The sequence below is a fragment of the Rhipicephalus microplus genome, chromosome 4 (genome assembly GCF_043290135.1).
Source record: "Rhipicephalus microplus isolate Deutch F79 chromosome 4, USDA_Rmic, whole genome shotgun sequence".
In the NCBI taxonomy this organism is placed as follows: Eukaryota; Metazoa; Arthropoda; class Arachnida; order Ixodida; family Ixodidae; genus Rhipicephalus; species Rhipicephalus microplus.
Genome location: NC_134703.1, coordinates 115,048,988 through 115,070,358, shown reverse-complemented (window position 1 = coordinate 115,070,358; position 21,371 = coordinate 115,048,988). Strand labels below are relative to the sequence as shown.

General features: G+C 45.4%; 1 protein-coding gene across 13 annotated transcripts in view; it reads right to left on the bottom strand.

Moving 5' to 3' along the window:
• LOC119172307 (uncharacterized) overlaps positions 1-21,371 on the bottom strand; it is a 97,594-nt gene that overhangs the window by 42,661 nt on the left and 33,562 nt on the right. For 9 of the 13 annotated variants that reach the window (XM_075893577.1, XM_075893576.1, XM_075893579.1 and 6 more), the window contains 7 exons: positions 20,472-20,636; positions 18,213-18,248; positions 12,654-12,816; positions 11,401-11,627; positions 8,045-8,174; positions 7,404-7,681; positions 1,622-1,867 (listed from right to left, as the gene is read on the bottom strand). In XM_075893577.1, coding sequence (XP_075749692.1) covers positions 1,622-1,867; positions 7,404-7,681; positions 8,045-8,174; positions 11,401-11,627; positions 12,654-12,816; positions 18,213-18,248; positions 20,472-20,636 — 1,245 coding nt within the window. The remainder of the gene's footprint in view (positions 1-1,621; positions 1,868-7,403; positions 7,682-8,044; positions 8,175-11,400; positions 11,628-12,653; positions 12,817-18,212; positions 18,249-20,471; positions 20,637-21,371) is intronic. The other 4 variants (XM_075893572.1, XM_075893575.1, XM_075893568.1 and 1 more) reach the window with 3 other exon arrangements.

The window sequence follows — 21,371 nt, the reverse complement described above, 5'->3', positions numbered from 1 at the left end:
CAAGCCAAAGTGGCAAGTGTGCGTTGCGGCGTGCTTTGTATGTTGTGTCGGTAATCTTGTCACGTTATGGGCGATACTGAAGCTACACGGCTGCTTTCAAGTTGAAAGGGATAGATCATGATCTAAACAACGGCAACAGGGCCGTCGGTAGGCCTTTCGGAACATACGAGTTTTGTGTTCGCTATTGGTGACGGCAGCTGAAAGCCACCAAGACGCGTTGGGCCTGCCGTGTGCCTAAAACTGGAATTAATAGTGAACTTTATTTCTTCAGATGGAAACTGCGGACGATTCTGTTAAATAGCCATCAGCCCAATGCTGACGTCCTACGCTTACTTTTTTAGGGCTCCTGTTGAGCAACGAACGCTACTGCTATGCCCGCAACGCCCACAAGCTTTGCGTATGGTATTCTAATTCTCGACTATTTGCTTGCACTTTTTGTGTCTCAAATAAATCTTGAATTGTGTTGAACGTGTGCTTTTATTGTCGAGCTAAGTTTTAATTAATACTTCTCAAAGCTTGCTGTTAGTTGCTGGTGTGAGAATCCCGATTTGCGGCCACTTCGTGTTCTTTATCGCTCTGTACGTTTTCGTGGAAAGTTTTTCCCGTGTAATTCTCGCACCCCCCAACTTTGCATCAGTTTACCGCCAAAAAAAGTGCGAGGATTATGCGAGTAAATACGGTATGATAGATACTGTATTTATTCAAATCTGGGATGATAATTTTTAAAAACTTCTTTGTATCGAAATGCGCCATTTTTCATTAGGTGTTGCCATCTAGACGATACTGTAGCCATTAGTAGCCAACACCTGGCTTAAGTACACATGTAAGGCCGCCATTTGGATCTTTGTGGCATGTGTTTAGACGAGCTATTTCGTCATTTTGAGTCGCGCTTTGAGTGGTTTGAGTGTGACGTAGCTCAATGGCGCTGAACAGGCGGAGTTTTATTAATGTGCCGCTTATAAAAAGAAAGTTGTTCTAGCCGCAGAGTCGTCGTCCAATGTTCAAACCGGGCGAACGAGTGGACGAAAAAAATGTATGTCACTGGAGGGGCTGCAGCGTGGGACGGTATCCCAAAAACTTTGACTGTGCGCTTTTTTAAGAAGTACAGCATATCTAATGCACTTGATGGCACCGAGGCTTGCGCACTGTTTGAAGACAGTGACAACCCGTAATGAGCACGACATCGACAAGCACAGCATCTTAATAATGCAAATAGGTTGAAGCAGAAAAAAAAAAGAAGAAAACACGGCCAAGAGACACACACAACAGGACTAGTGGCTGTATGTTTCTTGAGTTATTTGCATCATGAACCAACTGTTTCATCTTCATGATCAATAAATGGTTTTCTCTTTCTGAACGCTGTCTTTGCTGTTTCGTTCGGCCGGTCTACATTTGCGGTAATTTTTTTCTTTTTGTGCTTCGGACTTTTGGGGGTTGCCTAGATTCGAGTGAACACGGTAGAACTTCCCTATAAACACTTCTACAGTGTTCATTATTATAGACTATAAATATAACGAATTCAAGGCAGAAGTGGAACATGGGGCCATTAGTAGCCATAGGGTTAATGGCATGCCAAAACTGTGCCAAACTTCTGTCTAAGGTGTGGGAGCAGAAGAGATACCTGGACAGAGACTGTAGGTGCTGCGTGCGACTGCTGTTGCTGTTGCTGCTGCTGTTGCTGCTGTTGATGTTGCTGCTGGGTTGGCGGTGGATGCCCAGGCAATGCCAGGAAGCCCGGCTGCAGGGGCGCCTGTACGAGAAAGCCCCCTGGGGGGTGGCCCGCCCCACCGGCCCCTTCTGCAGACTCGCCCCCAACCAGAGTGAGCGAACTCAGCTGCCCCGTCACTGCCTCGCACCCTGGTGGCTCCTGCAGCAGCCCCAACCAGTGCGACAGTTCGTGAGTAAAGAGGCAAGTGCAGCTCAGTCTGCACATACTGTCACGTGGTCATGACAATGGAGAAGATGGCACTCGGGGCCATTAAAGAGAAACTCTCTTATTTAGACACACTTGTCCCCAGAAATCGAAAAGCCAAAGTACAGGCAATTTACAATGTACACTGATAGCGGCGATAACAGCGTCGGCTGCAAATGGCCGCAATAGTTAAAAAAATAAGTACTGTTTGCGTTGTGTGCTCAAGTTCAACAAGCAATATACAATAATACAGGACGATCTGCCCCGCCGCAGTGGTCTAGTGGCTAAGGTACTCGGCTGCTGACCCGCAGGTCGCGGGTTCGAATCCTGGCTGCGGCGGCTGCATTTCTGATGGAGGCGGAAATGTAGGCCCGTGTGCTCAGATTTGGGTGCACGTTAAAGAACCCCAGGTGGTCGAAATTTCCGGAGCCCTCCACTACGGCGTCTCTCATAATCATATGGTGGTTTTGGGACGTTAAACCCCACAATTCATTCAATTCAATACAGGACGATCTAGACACCCCGGCACAGCGCGCGCAAAGCAGTGGTGACACGTGTAATGCGTCGCTTACATAGAATAAAAAAAGAGGCATCCTGGTGCGTTATGATCACAGTTGTGACTTCAAAACAAGCCAAGGACAGCGCAGTGATCACTGCTGAGCAAGTACCGTTTCCTTCTCCCTGGTCGATCTGAAGCAGCTCCCGAAATCCTGGAAAGATCAATCGAATACAGTCGCCGACCCTTTATTCAGACACGACGGGAACTGCCGAAAAGTCGGAATAATCGGTTGTCCGAAAAAAAGCACTTTTCTTGGCCTGATCACCGGAAAAAACTGTCTATGTGCGTCTGCACACACACACGCTTAAGCGCGACCACGTCGGCCTGTACCTCTGAGAGTGTCTGGCCGTCGCTGTAGACAAACAACAGCATCGATATGGCCTGCGCTAAGTTGATGGCTGTGGTGCGGTCGGCGCGTCATAGTCAGAGTCACTGTCCGCCAGTGCCGGCTCGCAGACCTGTCGGAGGATCTCGTCATCGTCCAGCTCTGCGCGAGGCAAGACGACGCTGTCAAAGTTGGCGAACTCTTCATATGTACTAGCCCCCACATCGACTCCACTAGCAAGGAGGTCATCCAAAATGTCCGCTGCTGCGGTAGGTGGACTCTCAACCGTGGGGTCCTGGCCTGTGGCACTGTCCTCCTCAATCCCAGTCATAAATTCTGCGTGGTGGAAGCAGTTGTGGATTGTTTCCTCCCTGACTTCCAGGCATCAGACAACATGCTGATGGCCGTCAGAACATCCCCGACGTAGTTTTTGTTACTGTCAACGCATAAGAGCATACGATTGAGGAGGCGCGACCGGTAATGAACTTTCAAGTTTTGGATCACGCCCTGGTCTATGGGCTGCAATACGCTTGTCATGTTAAGCAGCAAGAACTCCACTATGATAGCCTTCAAATTGTAGATATGCCACGGGCACCGCAGTTGTCGACAAACATCAGCACCTTGCGATTTGGCTGTTCGTACCGCCGGTCGAGCTTGCGAAGATGCTGTTCGAAGAGGTTTTGCGTAATCCACGCCTTCGAATTTGCTTCATACCACACAGGAAGTGATTTGACGCCTTTAAAGCATTTTGGATTCTTTGATTTCCCTATCACAAGGAGCAAAAGTCTCTCTGTCCACGTCATGTTGCCTCCCACAACAACTGTCAGTCGCTCTTTGCTATGCTTTTCCCCATGACAGGGTTCGCCATACAAAGCTAGCGTCTTGTCGGGCAACATTTTATAAAAAAGTACAGTCTCGTCACAATTGCAGATGTTTTCTGGTGGATACCAGTGCAGCCGTGCGCACAGCTTGCCGGTGCGGTAGTTGGTCATGAGCATTTGCTGGACGGAACCACTCTCACAGCACATTCACTTGAAGACCAGGTCGTACCTTTTCATAAAGTTGCACCACCAGCTGTCACTGAACTTGCAGCCAGTAATACCGATGCGCAGGGAAAGCCTCTCTGCTTTCTGTCTCAGTGGATCCCCAGACACGGGCATTTTCCTAACCACTGTGGCACTCAATCACATGTTCAGCGCCATTTTAAGCTGCGGGTGGCCGACATCCCAGAAATTTTGCTGCGTACCCGCAGATGCTTTCTCAGCTGCCTCCAGGGTCTAACCCCCGTACTCTAAAACGTCCCTTCACTCAATGCTTCACCTTCACTTGAGAAAGCCGATGGGAGCGCCGTCTTTAGGCACGGCAAGTCAGTGCATATCAGCGATAATCTGCTGCGATTCTTGAGTAGCGCAGCGGCATTTTGAGCCGAGCTGTGGCGCAGTGCTCAACTCTGTCAAGTGAAGGATGAAAGTCGAGTCGAGGAGCGTTTGTGGGTGCCTTCTGTTTGAGGTAGTCCGAGAGTTTGCTTGAAAGTTGAAAATTGCCGAGCAACTTCAGACTGAGGTCGGCCGCCTTCTACCTGGCGAATTATCTCCGCTTTCTTCACCATCGTGAGCGTCTTGTAGCTACCACGTTGGCTGCGTTTTTTCACTCCCGATGGTGCAGACACGGGTGGTGTCGGAGCCATTTCAGCACGCCATGGAACACACAAGAGAGCGAAAGCACAGAGCACGAGACGAACCAAGCCTAGTCGCAGAAGCAACTGACTGACACCCCTGACACGCTAACACAAACGCAAAACGCCACAGCGAACAGACTCCTTAGGTGGCTTGGCTTGGCCGCTCGACTGGCTAAAACCAAAAGAATGTGTCGCCAAACATAGCCTTTGAGATCCGCAATTGCAATTTCTGCGTGCATTTTGACACTGGCACAACGTCCATCCATAGCTAGTGCAGCATATCAGTGCTGGCAACAAAGCAAAGGTATTGTTAACGTCGCTGTCAGCGTGTCATGGCATACGGCAACGCATCTGGTCAGTCAAACGGAGTCTGAATACAGTCGACAACCGATTTTTCGGACGCCCAATTTTTCGGACACGCTTGATAATTCGGACATTTACCCGGCACCAAGACATACCCTATGTTCAATGTATTTCGCGGCTTGAAATTTTGAACACTTGAGGACAGGCTGTTCGATATTTCGGAATTTACAAGTGTCAGTCGAGCAGACTGCCAGCATTTTTTCGCGCCACCGCCATCTTGTTTGTTTACTTTTTTTCTCCAGTAGCCTCGAACCGGTGCTGGCCGTGCGTGCGGCCGCTAGCTCCGCTAGGGTGGCTACCTCGAACTGCTGGATCGAGGCTATTTCCGCATCAGCATCACTGCCGAAAAAAATGTTTTTTCTTCTCTGCTGTGACCGTTGGATTGACAGGAACGCATCGACTGACTGTTCGCATGTGCATGCGCCATGTGTTCCACGTGTGTTACCTAGCTAACTGCGCTCATTCATAATGGATAAGGGATCGTCGATGTTGTCGTCGGCCTCGAGAGCTCCGATGAAGCGCGGCAAGTACCGTAATTACTCGAATTTAACGCGCAGGTTAACGCGCAGGTTTTTCAGGTTAAGCGAGTTTATAAATCGCATGCGCGTTAGAATCGAGTACGAAAAAAAAAAAATGAATAGGGTCATTCTATTTCCCATGTGCGGCACTTCCCATGTGCGGCACTGTTTCCCATGTGTGGCACTTCGTACGTGTGCTGAAGAGTTCGTCATCTTGTAGTGAATTAGCATCGACGGCATGGAAGGGCAGACTCCAAAAACTCGACGAGTGCACCACGATGCCGCTTTTAAAAGAAAAGTCATCGCGTGTGCCGAAACGGACGGAAATCGGGCCGCATCGCGGTCGTTCAAAGTTTCAGAAATGTGCGTGCGGGACTGGCAAGAACAAAAGCAGAATATTGTCGACAGCAAAGATTCACGCAAAGGCTTCAGTGGACCACAGCAGGGTCGGTTTCCGCAAACTGAAGAGCTGCTCGGCGAGTATGTGATTGAGCAGTGAGCGGCACAGCGGCCCGTGACGACAGAACTGCTCCAAGTGCAGGCTATGCAGTTAGCCTTAGAAAAAGAGCTAATGCGGAGCCAGTTTAAAGCGAGCAGGTGCTGGCTAACTAACTTTATGAAGAGGAAAGGCTTTTCCCTCCGAAGGCAAACGGGCATATGCCAAAAGTTGCCGGAGGAGTACGAAGAAAAGCTTCACAGTTTTCAAAGGTTTGTCCTAAACTTGCGGCACAACAACGGCTACCTGCTTGGGCAAATCGGGAATGCCAATCAGACGCCTCTTTACTTCGACGTGCCTGGCACCACAACCGTCGAGAAGAAGGGGGCAAAGCAAGTTCGCGTGCTGACATCGGGCCATGGTAAAACTAGAGTGACGGCAATGCTCCGTTGCACGTCAGATAGGCACAAGCTTCCCCCGTACCTCATATTTAAATGGAAGACGCTCCCGAAAGGAGTCGTTTTTTCGAGTGGTGTCATCGTGCGGGCCAACGAGAAAAATGGGTGCGCGTTGCAATCGATGTCTTACTTTTTTTTTTTTTGTCGTGGAAACCGGGTGCGCGTTACAATCGAGGGCGCGGTAGAATCGAGTAAATACGGTATGTCACCATGTCGATGGCGAAAAAAGCTGCCATCGTCAAGCTTGTAGGAAGTGACCGATCGCGAGCAGACGTTGCAAAGGAGTTCCATATTTCCAAATAGACTCTTTCGGACTACATCAAGAACAAGCGGAACATTTTGGAGGCAGCGGAAAAGTCCACTGGATGTCCACTGGATGAATTTTTCGTGCCTCTTTCAATAGCACGAATTATGTCCAATTTCTCCTCTATTTTCAGCACTCGATGCTTTTGTCCCAGCTTCGGCATGACGCAAGTACGAAGCAGCACAAGCACACATACACAACAGGTGAAAAACGACGCGAGAGCTGTACGGCACGGATCAACGAGAGAACACCTATGCATGGCGCCAAAGGAACAAAGAAAGCAAAGCAAGCGCACACCGTGTTTGCGTGTTTGTGCAAAGTGCCATCGCGTGGACAACACCAGAAGCCTAGCCGGCCGAGTGCTTCTTGTTGCAGAAAAATCCAAAAAATGGCGCTCACCAACACAGCCGCCATCATCATCAACACAAATAAGCGAGACGTGTTTCGATCTCTGGGGCTTGCTGTTCTGTCGGGACGCCCAGTGGGGGACGACATGCCGCGGCGAGTGCGCAAGAAAAATTGGAAAAACTACTTATTAACCGATACATACGCGATAAGCTGGTACTGCTTATGCGGATACAAAATGCATTATGTTCAATGGCCGCCGAGTCGGGGATTTGACTTCACTACTTTTAAAACTAAACTACTGTTTATGCGGGTACGGTTTAATGAGGTTTCACTGTATAATTGCTATCCCAATAAATACCAGGCCGACCAGTAACAGCCACAGTTTGTTTAAAAAGGTGTTACTGAAACGATCTTCTAAACCTTCAATGAGCAAGTTTCTTTCAATTTCAGCCTCAAATACACAGGGCCTTGCCCCCAAGAACAAACGGTGTGTGCCACCCACCTGAGTGTCCAGGAGGCCAGGCTTGCGAGCCTCCAGACTGGTCGGTGGTTGTACGCAAGGCAGGTACACCAGCTGCTGCGGCGGCTGCTGTTGGTGCGGGTGGTGGTGGTGGTGATGGTGTTGGTGGTGGTGTGGGTGGGCTGGGACGGGCCCCCGTGGAGGAGCCAGCGGGCTCAGCAACAGACCGCCACCGCCCAAGGGGCCCGGCCCACCTCGAGGCCGCACTCCTTGGACCAGCCCACCTGCCATGTCTGGCGATACCAGCGGCACACCAGCAACTGCAGCAGAGATATGAAACATGTAGTCCCTAAAGGAGGTGCAGCAGTCCGCACACACACGCGTGTCCCCTTGCTGTTCACTCAACACTCGTGTTGCCTTGTTCCTCTGCCATCCACCGCGCACAGGGTCTGAGACACGCACCCAACGACACGCACTTCTCACTCCACTCGTGCCACCTCTCGCAACGCATATTTGTGCTATGTAGCCTTGCAGCAAAAATGCACAATGCCGCACCTGTCCCCAAAACTTGCACAAGATCTTTCAAACAGCTCTCAGTCAGCAAGGTCAAACATCTTTTTTTGCAATTCCAGTGATGCAAAAAAAAGAAAAAAGCCTTGGCCCAAAGCCAGAAAAGCACCTACCAGCCTGAGGGTTGAGCAGCAGGCCCGTTGGAGTCAAGGATGATGCCTCCAGCACCGATGGTCCTGCCAATGGCCACATAGGTGGCAAGGACAGAGCTCCCGCTTCCCTAGGTGCAGCACCCCATGGCAGCTGTCAAGAGACGCTGTCTGTTAGAGGGATATCACTGTGGATGCATGAACAGTAAATTTTAGGCTCGAAGCGAATTCAAAGAAAGGAGTCATCTGGTGGGATAATTTCTAATCGCATAGTTCGAACACTATATACCACATATTGATAGATAAATGAGCATGTTTGTCTCGATCCAGCTAACCTGTAAAATATTTATTAATATTGGAACAAGACATGTGCGAATGCCATTCTTTTTGGCTTGTCTTTTTGGCTTTATGCGACGTGAAACCAATTAGAGTAGGATGAAAGTGATAATCAGTGAATACACAAAATTTTAAAGTTTACAGGGGTGGAAGCGGGCTTCAGTCTTTCGGAGCAGCTTTGGGAGCAGGAATAACACGGTTTTGGAGCAGCTTTGGAGCAGTGAAGGGGCGTTTTGGAGCAGCTCTTGAGCACCAAAAGGCTTGTTTTGGAGCAACAAAATTTAGTTTTGACACAGATTTCTTGGGTCAGACATCACTGTTAATTAGAATTTTTTTTCTCTTTGCTTTTTCATCAACACAAAAAATTCAGTGGTTTTCACTAAGCATTTAATGCTGATCAAGCGACCAGACTTATCCAAATTGATGTGTGTGTGTGTGTGTGTGTGTATATATATATATATATATATATATATATATATATATATATATATATATATATATATATATAAAAGAAGTGTATACTTAAGAGCTACTTTTTATGTGTGTTTTGACACAATATTAATGAGGGTATAGAGGAAGTTATTAGAACCAATGTATTGTAAATAAGAAGGAAGAAAAGTGGGTGAAAAAATTACTTGCCGTGGGCAGGAACCTGCCCACGACAAGATCTCATATATATATACATATATTAAACCTTACAACAATAAAGTTACTACTCAGACATATAAAAAAAATTTAATGTTAATATGTTGCAATGTTCAAAATGTGATTAGGACACCGCATATAACATGAACAGCAACTCAAGACTAGAGATGAACTAATATAATAAAACTTATCTTCATACTAAACCAATAGGGCTCTATAAGAACAAATGTAAAAAAACTTTTGTTCCGGCCATTCAAGTGCCACAACCGACGCGAGAACCGCAAAGAAATTTAGATGGGCTCGCCACGCCACTACTAAGCAATTTAGTGATTTTTCTTTTTTATTAGGATAGGAACTACATGGGCACTCGACGTGTTTTCACCGTCGCCGCCATGTTCCGCGTAAACTACAAGTTGGTAACATTTCCCGCGCATCATACGTTCTACCCGCACATAATATTATGCAAGTTGGGGTGGTGAGCGCTGCGCAAGCAGAGATTAAATGAGGCGGCAGATCTCGATCGCTTCCATGTGATACTACCTCACAGCGTGTTAGACCTGCCGTCCAATGTTCAAGCAGAAAGCAAACGCGCTGCCCATCTTGAACGAGCATGAAAAAATATGCAGATGAAAGGGGAGGGGGGGGGTCACTCAAGCAGCAGAGGTGAACTTTGATTTAAGGGAGTGGTTGTGATAAGCTGAGGGGGAGCGCTATCAGCAAGTATCAGCTGGGGGCTCCTAAACTGTTCTATGTGGTGCCCTCTCCACGGAAAGATTGCGCAATAAGAGCATTTCTCCCAGGAGCGGCCATATGTCCTTTTTTACACCAGCATTTTGCAGAGTGTCGGGATGTCGGATTTAAAAACGTTAGCTTTCCACCTTCGTATTGTCACGAAGATTGACGAAGGCAGCAGCCGCTGTTGTCATTAGTGACCCTTTTTTGGGCGAACCTGTTCCCGGAGAACAAAACGTCACTCTACAAGCATTACAAGCTGTAGACTGATAGCTGCAAACCAGAGCGTCAGCCATCGATAATCTGCCAAACAGCAAAGTGCATCGGCATTTATACTTGTGCCATCGAAGATTCCCGCGTTATCGCTAGCTGCTGCGTAATTTCCAGAACAAACTCTAATGTACGCGTTGTGCGCTTGATCTCATCGGAAGGTTCTAAGATTATCTAAACTGTTCCCAGTCATTCGGAAGCAGATTGCACAAGGCAGCGTTACACGCCTAATGATGTGGTAGCAAATATAGAAAGTGCGTGCTGTATTACCATTACCATTACAAATTTTTGCTATTACCGTCATCACTTCACCTGTGAAACTAACTTATTTCTTTAAAATTATACGGTTTGGCTAACAGCTTTGCTGTTAAAACATATATTGAGTCGCATAATGAGATATGCACACAAACACCACCTTCACAAAATTCATGCATGAACCTAAATACGACATCACCAAACTAATTTGATATGGACGTGGTCGCGCCCTTTGTATAGCCCACGCGTGTTGCTCGGTTGATGATAAAACTCGACTAAATTTCGCGTTGCACACGCAAATTACCGTTTAGGCGCCACCTAGCGCAGCAGGTCAGAATGGCGGAGAATGTCGCAGCACTTCCACCCCTGAATTTACTATACTCGGAGCATATTTAAACAACAAAAATCGATGTGAGGGTAATATTATTAAAAGTACTCATCCAAGCCCACTTTTTTGGAGCACCGATCATGTATAATCAACGGCTTTCCACGCTGCCAAAATCAAACTTTCACACAATTTTACATGTACTATTCCAATGTAGCATGCAGTTTTATCACCAGAGTACAAGTTTTGGCACAGCCAGTGATTTTTCCGGAAGGCAGCATCACATAGCATAGAGCTCTGTGGATAGCGGCGGCGAATGTAGTGAACCATGGTGTTAGGCTCTCTTGGACACGCATGTCATTGTGCTTCGAACGTAGCATTGACCACGCAAGTTGGGGCACTTTTTGGCAACACCGCATGACAGCAAGAGCTACTTTAGTGGCAAAGTTAGTGGTGCTCTAGTTGTGGTTCACAATAGCTCATGCATAGAAATGTGGCTGATTGTGCTGAACAAAGTTGTTTATGTCGGCTAGTTGGTACTTCAATGCTAGAGGTCTCAAATTGTGCTGAACAAGGGTGCCAATGCTGGCTAGTTCGCAAGTAGGGAAAGTTGGATGACAGCGCCTTTTCCCCCGTCTAACTTTTGTAACTTTATAAGTTGGAGCTACAGCCAGATTCGATTGCTCTATCGGCCCACACATTTGGCTTTACACCTTTCAGTTGCCCGTGGTAGTACATACAAGCGGACAAAAGAAGCAAACCACGCCATCAGCACACTTGGTCAAGCCATGCTCCCCCACCTCCTGAGGCTGCTCACCTGTGCCACGTAAAGCTGTGGCCTAGGTGCATGCGGAGCAGTGGTTGCAACATGCGGCGGTGGGGGTGCTGCGACAGCAGCCACGGGACTCGCTTCTTCGCCGACCTGTGGCCCAGTGGGTGCTGCCGGCTCTGGTGCAGCCGACAGTGACGGCACCTCGGTGGGTGAGGTCGCTACAGGCGGTGGCGCCTGCACCACCGTCGGTAGCGAGCTCACATTGAACGAGTCTGAGGGGAGAGAGGGGAAATACAAAAATTACAACCAATCAGCACTCTTTGCACCATAATTGTAAGCAACACACAGGTGGCAACACATCTGCCACCCGTATCAGCCAATTATCGCATATCTAATACTTCGCTCTCGCCTTATTCTTTTATTTCCTTACGCCGATTCTGGTATTGCTAACCAATTCTCCGACTATGGCGGCAGAAAATAGAACTGCCTTTATTCTTACTTATAATAACCACTCCCTACATAACACTAAAACCTTGCTATAACGAACCCGGATATAATGAAATAAATGAATAGTCTTGCAATAGACAGTATTAGAAATATACATTTATAACAAAGTTTTGGATGTAACTAACTTATTTCTGCGTAAGATCCAGCTTTGTTATCATGAAGTTCGATTGCAGCTGTGATTAATAATGAAGTGAGCCACAGCTGCTAGTTGCTGATCAATTCATTCATCTCAATGCCTTTAATGTCCAAATGTGCCACAGAAGACAATAACCGTGATTATGCCAAGAACAGAAACAGGTAGGAGGCTTCCACAGTCTAAATCAATCTGAGGCTTCACTAGACTGTGGGGTTGCTGACACCCCCTGTAAAGTTGTTTGCGCCGAAATAAATATGTATTGTTCATTGGTTTGTACCGACCGCGTCTGCTGTGTCCGTTCACTCCAAGAGCATGGCAAGGCACTCGCCAATTCGAGACCCCACAGACAAAAGAGATTTCACACGTTATGTCAGATTTTGGTTGCAACAAATTTTGTTATAGTTTTCATGAAAACACTACGATATTGAATGGCAACAGATCTCTGAAACAGCAGCTCATCATGAAGGGTGAACCTGTCAGCTGTATCGTAGTAGAGCAGCACGTATGAGCAGCGCACATCTGCCTTTCCTGTCTGTGTCTGTTGCACTGTTCCCCTACAAACAGGCCATCAGTCTAAAAAGATTTAGTACTTTACTGTGAAGAGGGCAGCTGAATGAATAAACAATGTGCCTGATAAGCGGCACGGACCACTAACCGGCCTTGACCGCCCTGAGGGCGGCATTGCGTGCCTCCGTGAGGCTGGAGTCCCGATGCAGAAGGGACACGCCTCCAAAGCTGCTTGCCTTGGTCACAGCCGGGCCACCTGGGCCACTCTTGGTCAGCACAGAGTAGAACTTGCCTCCTGCCAGTGGCTCACCCTGCACCAACATCAGAACATGCTCCGAGTTGCAGCGGAGAATCTGCAACGTTCTGTTTACATACACGACTATGAGTAAGCAACCATGCGACAGCAGGTTTTGTCTCACCTTTTTTTTTTTTTTTTTTTGCTGCTATACATCCTTGTCAGTTGGGTAAGCTCAGAGTTTGTGCGAATCTCACACTAATCTCGGGTTCGCATTTTCCACTTTACCCTACCCCAACCAGAGATGAATGAGAAAGCCCGCCCACCCTGAAACAAGCATTGGCGGTGCCACAGCAAGCTACCTCGTTTGTTTTTTAACGAGTTCTTTTAAGCTTCAAAAGATGGAGCAGCAAAAAAATTTAAAACTCGCTTGAACCATGCACAGCGGTCGAAAATGGGCTTGATTCTGGCAAATGGTCTTAGAAAATGGAGTCTTCCCCTGTGTGAAAGTGGCACGCATGTGCCGGCAACAGCTTCATTCAGAAAAAGAATAATAAAAAAAACTATTGCACTTGTTTGTCAACGTTTTGTGAAAGGAAGAATTTGAGTTATCCTGAGAGTGTGGCAGCAAATACACATACAGTGAAACCTGATTATTTCGAAGTCACAGGGACCACGAGAAATCTTCGAATTAGCGGGTTTTTGAATTAGCACAGCATACAAAAAAAAAAAATGCCAGGCCTGCGCGGAAGGCGCAGCACAGTCACAGCGAAAGCTAGAAGAGTGGCCTTTCAGAGCCTCTTCAAAACCCTCATTGGATAACTACTGCAAGCACACTTGCTTGATACCCACTAGGTCATTAATAATAAAACTTTTTGGGTAGTAGGCCGGCATTTGCTTTGCAATTTTCCGTCATTCTCCTGAGAAGCGTGGTATCCGCTGAACACTTGCAAGCAATTTTGTGCCAATTGTTCATGCAGTGCCTGACGACAATGAGGAATTATGGCTGAAGTGGGTATGCACCACAGTTAATAGGGGAACAAGAACAAGCTTTTGTAATGTGTTCAAGCATTGGCTGGCCCATTCGTTACGCTAATCGCATTGTGCGACTAGTTGTTCTTTCGCTGTTTTAGAACACTTTACAAGTCGTATTAGCGCGATTGCTTTCCCGACATCAAGCATGCCCAAGGCAAGTTTGCCAACAAGCCACAAGCACCAGCGTAGCTCAGTGGTAGAATACTGGGCTGGCACCCAGCGGACCCAGGTTCGAGCCTCACTGTATTTTTGGTGCTAGGTTTTTTCTAATTTCGTGCAATGTGGTTACGGACACCGGCAGCGTTGGCGGACAACTGCGCGTGACCCGAGTAGTGATTTCATAACAGCTTTCCCTGTAAAAGTGGGATGCAAAGAAGAGCTATTCAAAATAATCAGTGCTCATCATTTGCTGTGCCGGCTAGCTTGCGGCTCCAAGGGTTATGTTTTCGAGCAATACCTGGTCTTGATTTTGCCGCAAACACGAAGGAACGGTGGGCCTTGCTGCTGCTACCAAAAAAAAAAAAGTAAACACTGTCGTGATCAACTGAAATGTGGGCCTATGGAAAACAAGATGTCTACACTAATACACAGTAGTGACACGCGGGCAACATGTCACCTGCTCCTCGCTGTGTCACAATGCCATGATGCATCCATTCACATTCTTTCTGGCATAATTAGAAAATTTCTGGTATAATTTAATAATGGCCAGTATGATGAAACTCACGATGTGTTTTGGCTGGCAAAAATTATATTTGAAACTTTCTACCTTAGTTTTCGAAGTACCTGTTGCTGGCAAGAACTCCGTCAGCAGTGCAAAGGCGAGAATTGCTGGAGCAACCGGAAATTGAAGGTTCACATACATCGGGAATTCCGCCTAACTGTCTTTTATTTCTTTACAATCCCAGAAAAAATGTTTAAATCATGACCTGCTGACGTTGTGAGAAACATGCAATGTGCTGCCCGCGCGTCTCCACTGTGTTGCGGTGAAGCGCGTCTCGTTTTCCGCAGGCGCACAGTTTCGGTTGACCGCAAGACCGTTTTTTTCCCCCCCCTCTTTTTTGCGCTGGAAGTAGACAGGCTGGGGTGCTTCAGCTGCCACTCATTAGTATCACTACGTTGCATTGACCGCGGATTCGCGGCAAAATAAAAATCTGGAACTGGTACAGGGCACCCAAAGTTCGCAAAATACCAGACCGCGAAATTACTTTGAATTAAGCGGGATTTCGAAATAACAGAGTTCAAATCGATGAGGCTTTCCTCTAGCAGCATAATTTCTCTAGATCACTAGATTTGTACAACACAGCAGCAATGAATAATGTTTGAGGCAAGTCCTTAACCAGTACATACAACGTTTGTTTTCATGAACTCTTTTGTCCCTGCACTTTAGTTTTTTTAAATTTCAGAGACATTTTCTGCACCAAGAACTGAGAGTTTTAACCCTTCCGGCCCTAATGGTGTCAATTGACACCACCGCACAACATTTCCCCTTGTATCTCGGAAACGTAACCAATACTACTCATTCTCGGGGGCATAGTTCTTCAATGATCCCTACTGCAATTGACACCAATATTTCTGCACGTTTGTGGAGGTAGCAGCCACAAAGAAGAAGCGCGACCCAGGTCTTCCGTGAGGACGAGGCTCGCAAGTTGAGGCGGGTAAGCGCCATTTTTGGGACGACGTACCGAAGCTGTTTAAGTGAGTATTAGGCTGAAAAGTAAAACATTGTTTTCCATTTTGTGTACACTATTCATTGGCAGGAAAAAAGAAGCAATTTTTTTCATTTTCCAGCCACTGAGCCCTAATTACCTAATTTGATGCCACGTTAATTAATCAAAAAATGCTTGAGCCAGTCGCTCAATTATTTGTTTGTGGTCTTCTGAGGTCCTAAGTACGAGAAAAACGCGCACAAAAATTGTATCCGACCAAAATGAAAAAATCCAGGGCTGAAAGGGTCAAGACATTCTTCATGATACAGGGCAGTGAAACCAATCTGCATATTTTCAAAAAACGCTTTGTGCATTTTACACATAAAAAGTCTGAGTAATTTTTTGGCTGTTAAAGACATGTTAAACAAAATAGGAATTTTTTTTAATTTGTGTGTTTAAAAAATAAGTAGGTAAAGAGTCAATCTTTTGACTGGATCTTCAGAAATTTTCCTTCTGTAGAAAATGAAATATTTTATATGTCAATTTAAGTTGCTGTTATCACACTTAATTTTTTTTTTCATACCAACCAATGATCAGGTTAAAATTTTCTCATGACACCTTGTTAAAGTTCTCTGCCTCGTCAGGATGCTTGCAACAACACTTAGTTGACAGCTCCTCCGCAAATGACTGTGACCTTTAGAAACATTCTTTTGAAAGAGTTTTCTAGACCTTCCTTGTTGATTAGTTTGTTTGCCGATTACTTGAAAGAGATGCAATCTAAAGGATGGGCAAATGAGCATTCATTGGAAAGCACTGCTGTACATAATTACCTGCTAAAATTAATAATAGAAAACCAAGTGCTCCTATTATTCAATCATCGGAAGCAGTACCCTAATTTTTTTTAACCTTCCTGCTTGTGGCTTTATGCATGTCTACAATTCTGCTTGCTACAAAACACCTTGACTTTCCGAACTTTCTGCTTGCTACAAAACGCCTGAACTTTCCAAACTTCAAGACAACAATGCTTTTCTAAATGTGGAAACGATTATGTGCAAGTTTTAGTCAACTTCCACATGATTATAACAAAGTGTAGCATTTATAAAACAAGTACATTTCTGAAGACTAACTACTCACACTGTTGGAAATCTGTTTACTGCGTGAACACCAAAGGCTAGAAATTTATGAATGTATTACCTCCCAGTCTCAAAAGCTGGCTTGGCATACCTTGCGCCTCCTATGGGCCACTTACAGTACTTACTTGAATCTAACACACATATTTCCTATAACACCAATTGCCTACACACTACAATTCGCTACAAAACCAGAACCACGCCCACAGTGCTGGCAACTGCCGCCCATCAGACGGGTCGAGGGCAATGCCACCACCGCCACGAAGTCGCAACGAAGTTCATGTTGTTGCGAGTTCCTATGTGGATTCATTTCACGCTCCACTGCAACCTGTGTGTGTGTCACACCTGTTCACGACGCAGCACAAATGCTGATGCACTGCTCCCATCACGAAAGCTCACGAAAATTTATCGAGAGCACTGATCGCTTCACTGCGACTTTTTTAATGCCAGATGGCTACTAATGTGAGTGACATTAAAGGAGAAGTTCTTTGAATGCCAAACAGGAAGTTTCAATATGCCCAAATGGCAACATATCAGGACCTTGAAAGACAATCTCGGCAACTTCGTGTCACATGAGCTTGCCAATGTAATGGCCCTTTAAGTGACATGCCATTGAGCATCACCAAGGAGTGATTTTAAAGCTACAAAAGCTGATTCACAGTGAAAAAAAAAAAAAAAAACTAGAGCTGTGTGAATAGCAAAATATTGGGTGTGAAGCAAATTTGAATATTGAAGTGTGACTGCAAATTGAATATTTGTAGAATATTTTTCTAATAACTTTTTAGGCGAAACTGCAAAAAAAAAAAAAGTTGGAGCAGATTCCTAAGCATATTCCTATGAGATATATATATATACCATGAAAATGTTGCTTTTCCTCAAGGTTCATGGAGCACTCCTGATAGTGTGTGCACACTATCAACACTCTCCACATGCCCAAGTGCCAGACAACACATACAAAGTACTATTTTACTTCAATATTAAAGCTTTTACTTTGATATCAAAGTTTTCGTCAACTAGCATCTGAAAGCCAGCCCCACCGAAATGGACATTATCATGACAAGCCAACACAAGTCCCTGGGTTTGTGAACTTTGTGCCCTGCACGCAGCCCAAGTCACAAAAATACTGTTAGAGTCGCAGGACGACAATTCACTCGTCCCTGTTAACATGAGCCATGTGCAACTGACAGCAAACTGACAATGGTTGTTGGTATGCGGAGAGTTGCAGCCTTCCCGTGACGCCGGACTTGTGCTGACATGTCACAGCGAAGCCGCCTGCTCGATGACAAAACCAAAACTGCCTGTCTAAGGTAGCGCTTTGAAAAATATATTCAATGCATTCCCAAGCATTATAACATCAATGTTTTCATTTAGAGCAACAACCTGAAAATAATTTAAATTCGTGCCAATACTTCTTTAATCTTTATCACAAAATCTATCATTACCACAATGCTTTAAAGGACGCACTTTCAAACCCCCACCGTTGCATAATAGCTTTGACTGATAGGCATAAACCTATGTAACAATTCTCTTGTTCCTAGAAGAAGTGTTGCTCAGAATCGCGTTCTAGACTCCATTGTTGCGTAAGCTGTGCTTATAAATTCAAGATTGTCATACAAAATGTATTATAACATTTGTGCACTGATATTTGTGTGTTTTCTTACTTTCTTTCCAACTCCTTTTAGTTGTTCCTTTGGGCCCTGAAAGCATTTTTAACAAATAAATTTAATTAATCAAGTATTTAGCAGAAAGCTTCTGAAGTGTGGCTAAAACAATTAGCACAAAAAGGCGGCGAGTGATTTCTTTTGCCAGAAAGACGGCACCATGCAGTGACAAACCTACGCAGCATGCCCAACATGAGCACGAGCCAATTGATGGCAGATTGCACAACGCTACAACAACAATCAGCAGAATGCATGCAAGTGAAGTGTCCTTCTTAAAAGATGGAATTACTTCAACAATCTACAACGTTACAAGGTGATTTAATTGCAGAAAACATCTCTATCAAAGATAAACACTACCAAATATTTAAGGGGGCAGACTGGTCTTTGGGACCAAAAGTGACAAAAAAATCATTTTTTTTAAATTTACATATTTGGTTTCTGCAAGTATTTTTCTATCTCTTCTATCTCTCTGCAAATTTTCGCACACCAGGAAGTAGTAATTTTTTTGTATTGTCATTCTAACTGTCCAGATTCTTGGTGCTGTTAACATGAAGAACCTGCAAGAAAATGGGGAACCGACTTTGAGGCTTCTTTATAATTGGCCGGCACCTGTGTTAGAAGCTCTGCTACAAATTTATGAGCCCCTTTATGAGGACTGCAATACATGCGCACCATGACTGTTGCTTTTTCAAGAAGCTGTGCGTTTTAAGATTTTCCATTTTTCTCAAAAAGTAAATTTACGACTTCAATTTTGAAGCCTCAATGTCTCTGCAGGTAGGGCAGGTACAACAACAATTCTTTTTGCAATTGAAACCTGTATGTGTGTAGAATGCATGTATAGGAGCATAATTTAGAGCACAAGCCTTTTTAAGTATTTACTCATTAAAATTGTATTACAATTCCAACTGTTTTTGAAAATGGATCATACATTTTACTGTAAAAGCACCAAGAAAGGCCCAAAAAACTCTTGCATACTTTCAATCTATAGTCATTAGTCTATGTTGGCATATCTTAAATATCACTTTTAATTAAGCACTTCTTTTTTTTTATGGTGGCTTTAAACAATATGGGGTGAATTTATGTCATCTCTGGAACAAGATTAGTGACAGGAAAACCAATTCAACATTTGAAATCAGCAGAAAAAACTGGATAATTCTGTGCAGTTTGATCAAGATTACTGAAAAAATAAAGAAAAAATGTCTAAGACCAGTCTGCCCCCTTAAGTGCTATGGAGATCACTGCCCAAAACAAACTCAGCAAACTCATTTCCTTGCTGCCACTCGCTGTAGTTATTCAAGTGACCTCACACAGCGATACATTCACATACCTGATAGCTGCTCGTGCAATAATGGCCGTCTTTATGAGGAAAAAAAAATGGAAATATGGTTGCGTTAGCCATCCATTGTTTGGAGTGATAGCAGATGCCCTAGCAGCAGACATAGAAATCGGACAGTGTTCACTGGGTAAGCCATTAAAAGGCAAACTAAGCTGACCCAACACGTCTTCGTTATTGATGGATGTATTGAGCGTGCACACGTACAGTATAAAAATTACAGCTTCAGTTCAGCAACTGTCCTGTGCGTTCTTTTGTCTGTTCCCATTTTTAAATATGGGAGCTGTACAAAGGGTAAGATGAAAATGCACCAATTAGTTTCATTACAATCCTGTGAGTTCACTTGGGAGTTCGAAGTATAGCAAGCTGGACAGGTGGCACCCCATTTATTCTGTCATGTCCACTCAAGCCAGCAAAGTGCAGAATACTGAAATTTACATGCCTGCATGCTGCTGCTGATCCTGGAGCAGGTGCTCAACACTCGAGCTACAGCATGGCACATGCACACAGTGCAGAATAGAAAGAAGGTCAAAGAAGGACAGTGAAAGAAAAAGCTTGCAGCTCAGAAAGGAGAAGTTCGCTGGACAACATAACAGCACATCTGCCTGCAAGCTGCTTTGGAAAAACTATGAGACAGTTTTTCTTTTTTTTTCATGTTTCCGAACATGCAGGCAGGGTTGCAGATCATTGCCATGTTCCTATCAAAATATTTTAAATTTTCCTTTGAATGCATTCTCATATTTCTATGCATCCTTTTATTACATTCATTGTCCATTAGCATCATATCCTTCTAAAAGAAATAGCGTCGCTCGTCTTTTATTCTTTCAATGTGACCTATGCTGTTCGTGTCTCTACAGGGAGCATGAATGTCCCAAGCACATTAGACATAAAGGGGGAGTGGGGGTACAGGGGAGGGGGGCACACACCTGCGCGACCCCCTCGGCAGTCTTGGGGGCGAGCAGGAGGCGCGCCCCCAAGTGCCGGCGCCGCTCCGACGAGTCCGAATCTGTGCTGCTCCAGGGGCGATTGTCGCCGCTCCACTGAAGCTCCTCTTGACTACTGCGGCTGGCGGGGGAGTCCCCAACCCCTTCCTAAGAGCAGCGGCAGCACGAGGGGAGGACAAGCAAGAGGGACAGGAGTCATGCGTGCAGTCCACCACCACGTGGCACACAGTAGCAAATTCACAGTCAGCAAAAGAGGCAGGGAAAAGGGGGACTGGAGAGCTGTTCACCAATGAATGTTAGGTTACAAAGCCAGCAGACAAGCGTCGGTCAGAACAGGCTGCCACTCGGCATCTAGAACGGAAACCACAATGCTCATGTGAAAGGCCCTACGGGCACTCTCTATCACAATCAGGGCCGACGAAGATAAGGCTCAATCTGGATCAACTTCTGATACAAGGTCAAGTTTTATCATAATCGGATCCAATCAGGATCAAGGTCATGGTTAGCACATCGCAATCTGGCTGATGTCTGTGCTAAGAATGATATGAATCTGTTTAGATTGTATAGCAGCAACTACTGTTCCCCAGGATCGGGAAGTCTGAGCTGAAGTGGCCCCGATTGCAACCAAAGGTGCCTATGTGTGACATTGGTATTATTTGTGCTCACGAAAGAAATTGAGTACTTCGAATGTTTCACGATTGAGTTTCCCAGATTTTTTTTTTTCCCCTGGAGGCATTCTTGAGCATGACTGCTAATATCACAATCTGGTTGTTTGCTTTTGTGTTCAGAAATAATTTCGATCCTAAAGGCCAGTGGCAAGTCAAGCTCGACATTTGCTGAGCACAATTACACAAAGTTGTGTTTCTACAATAAAATTAGCAC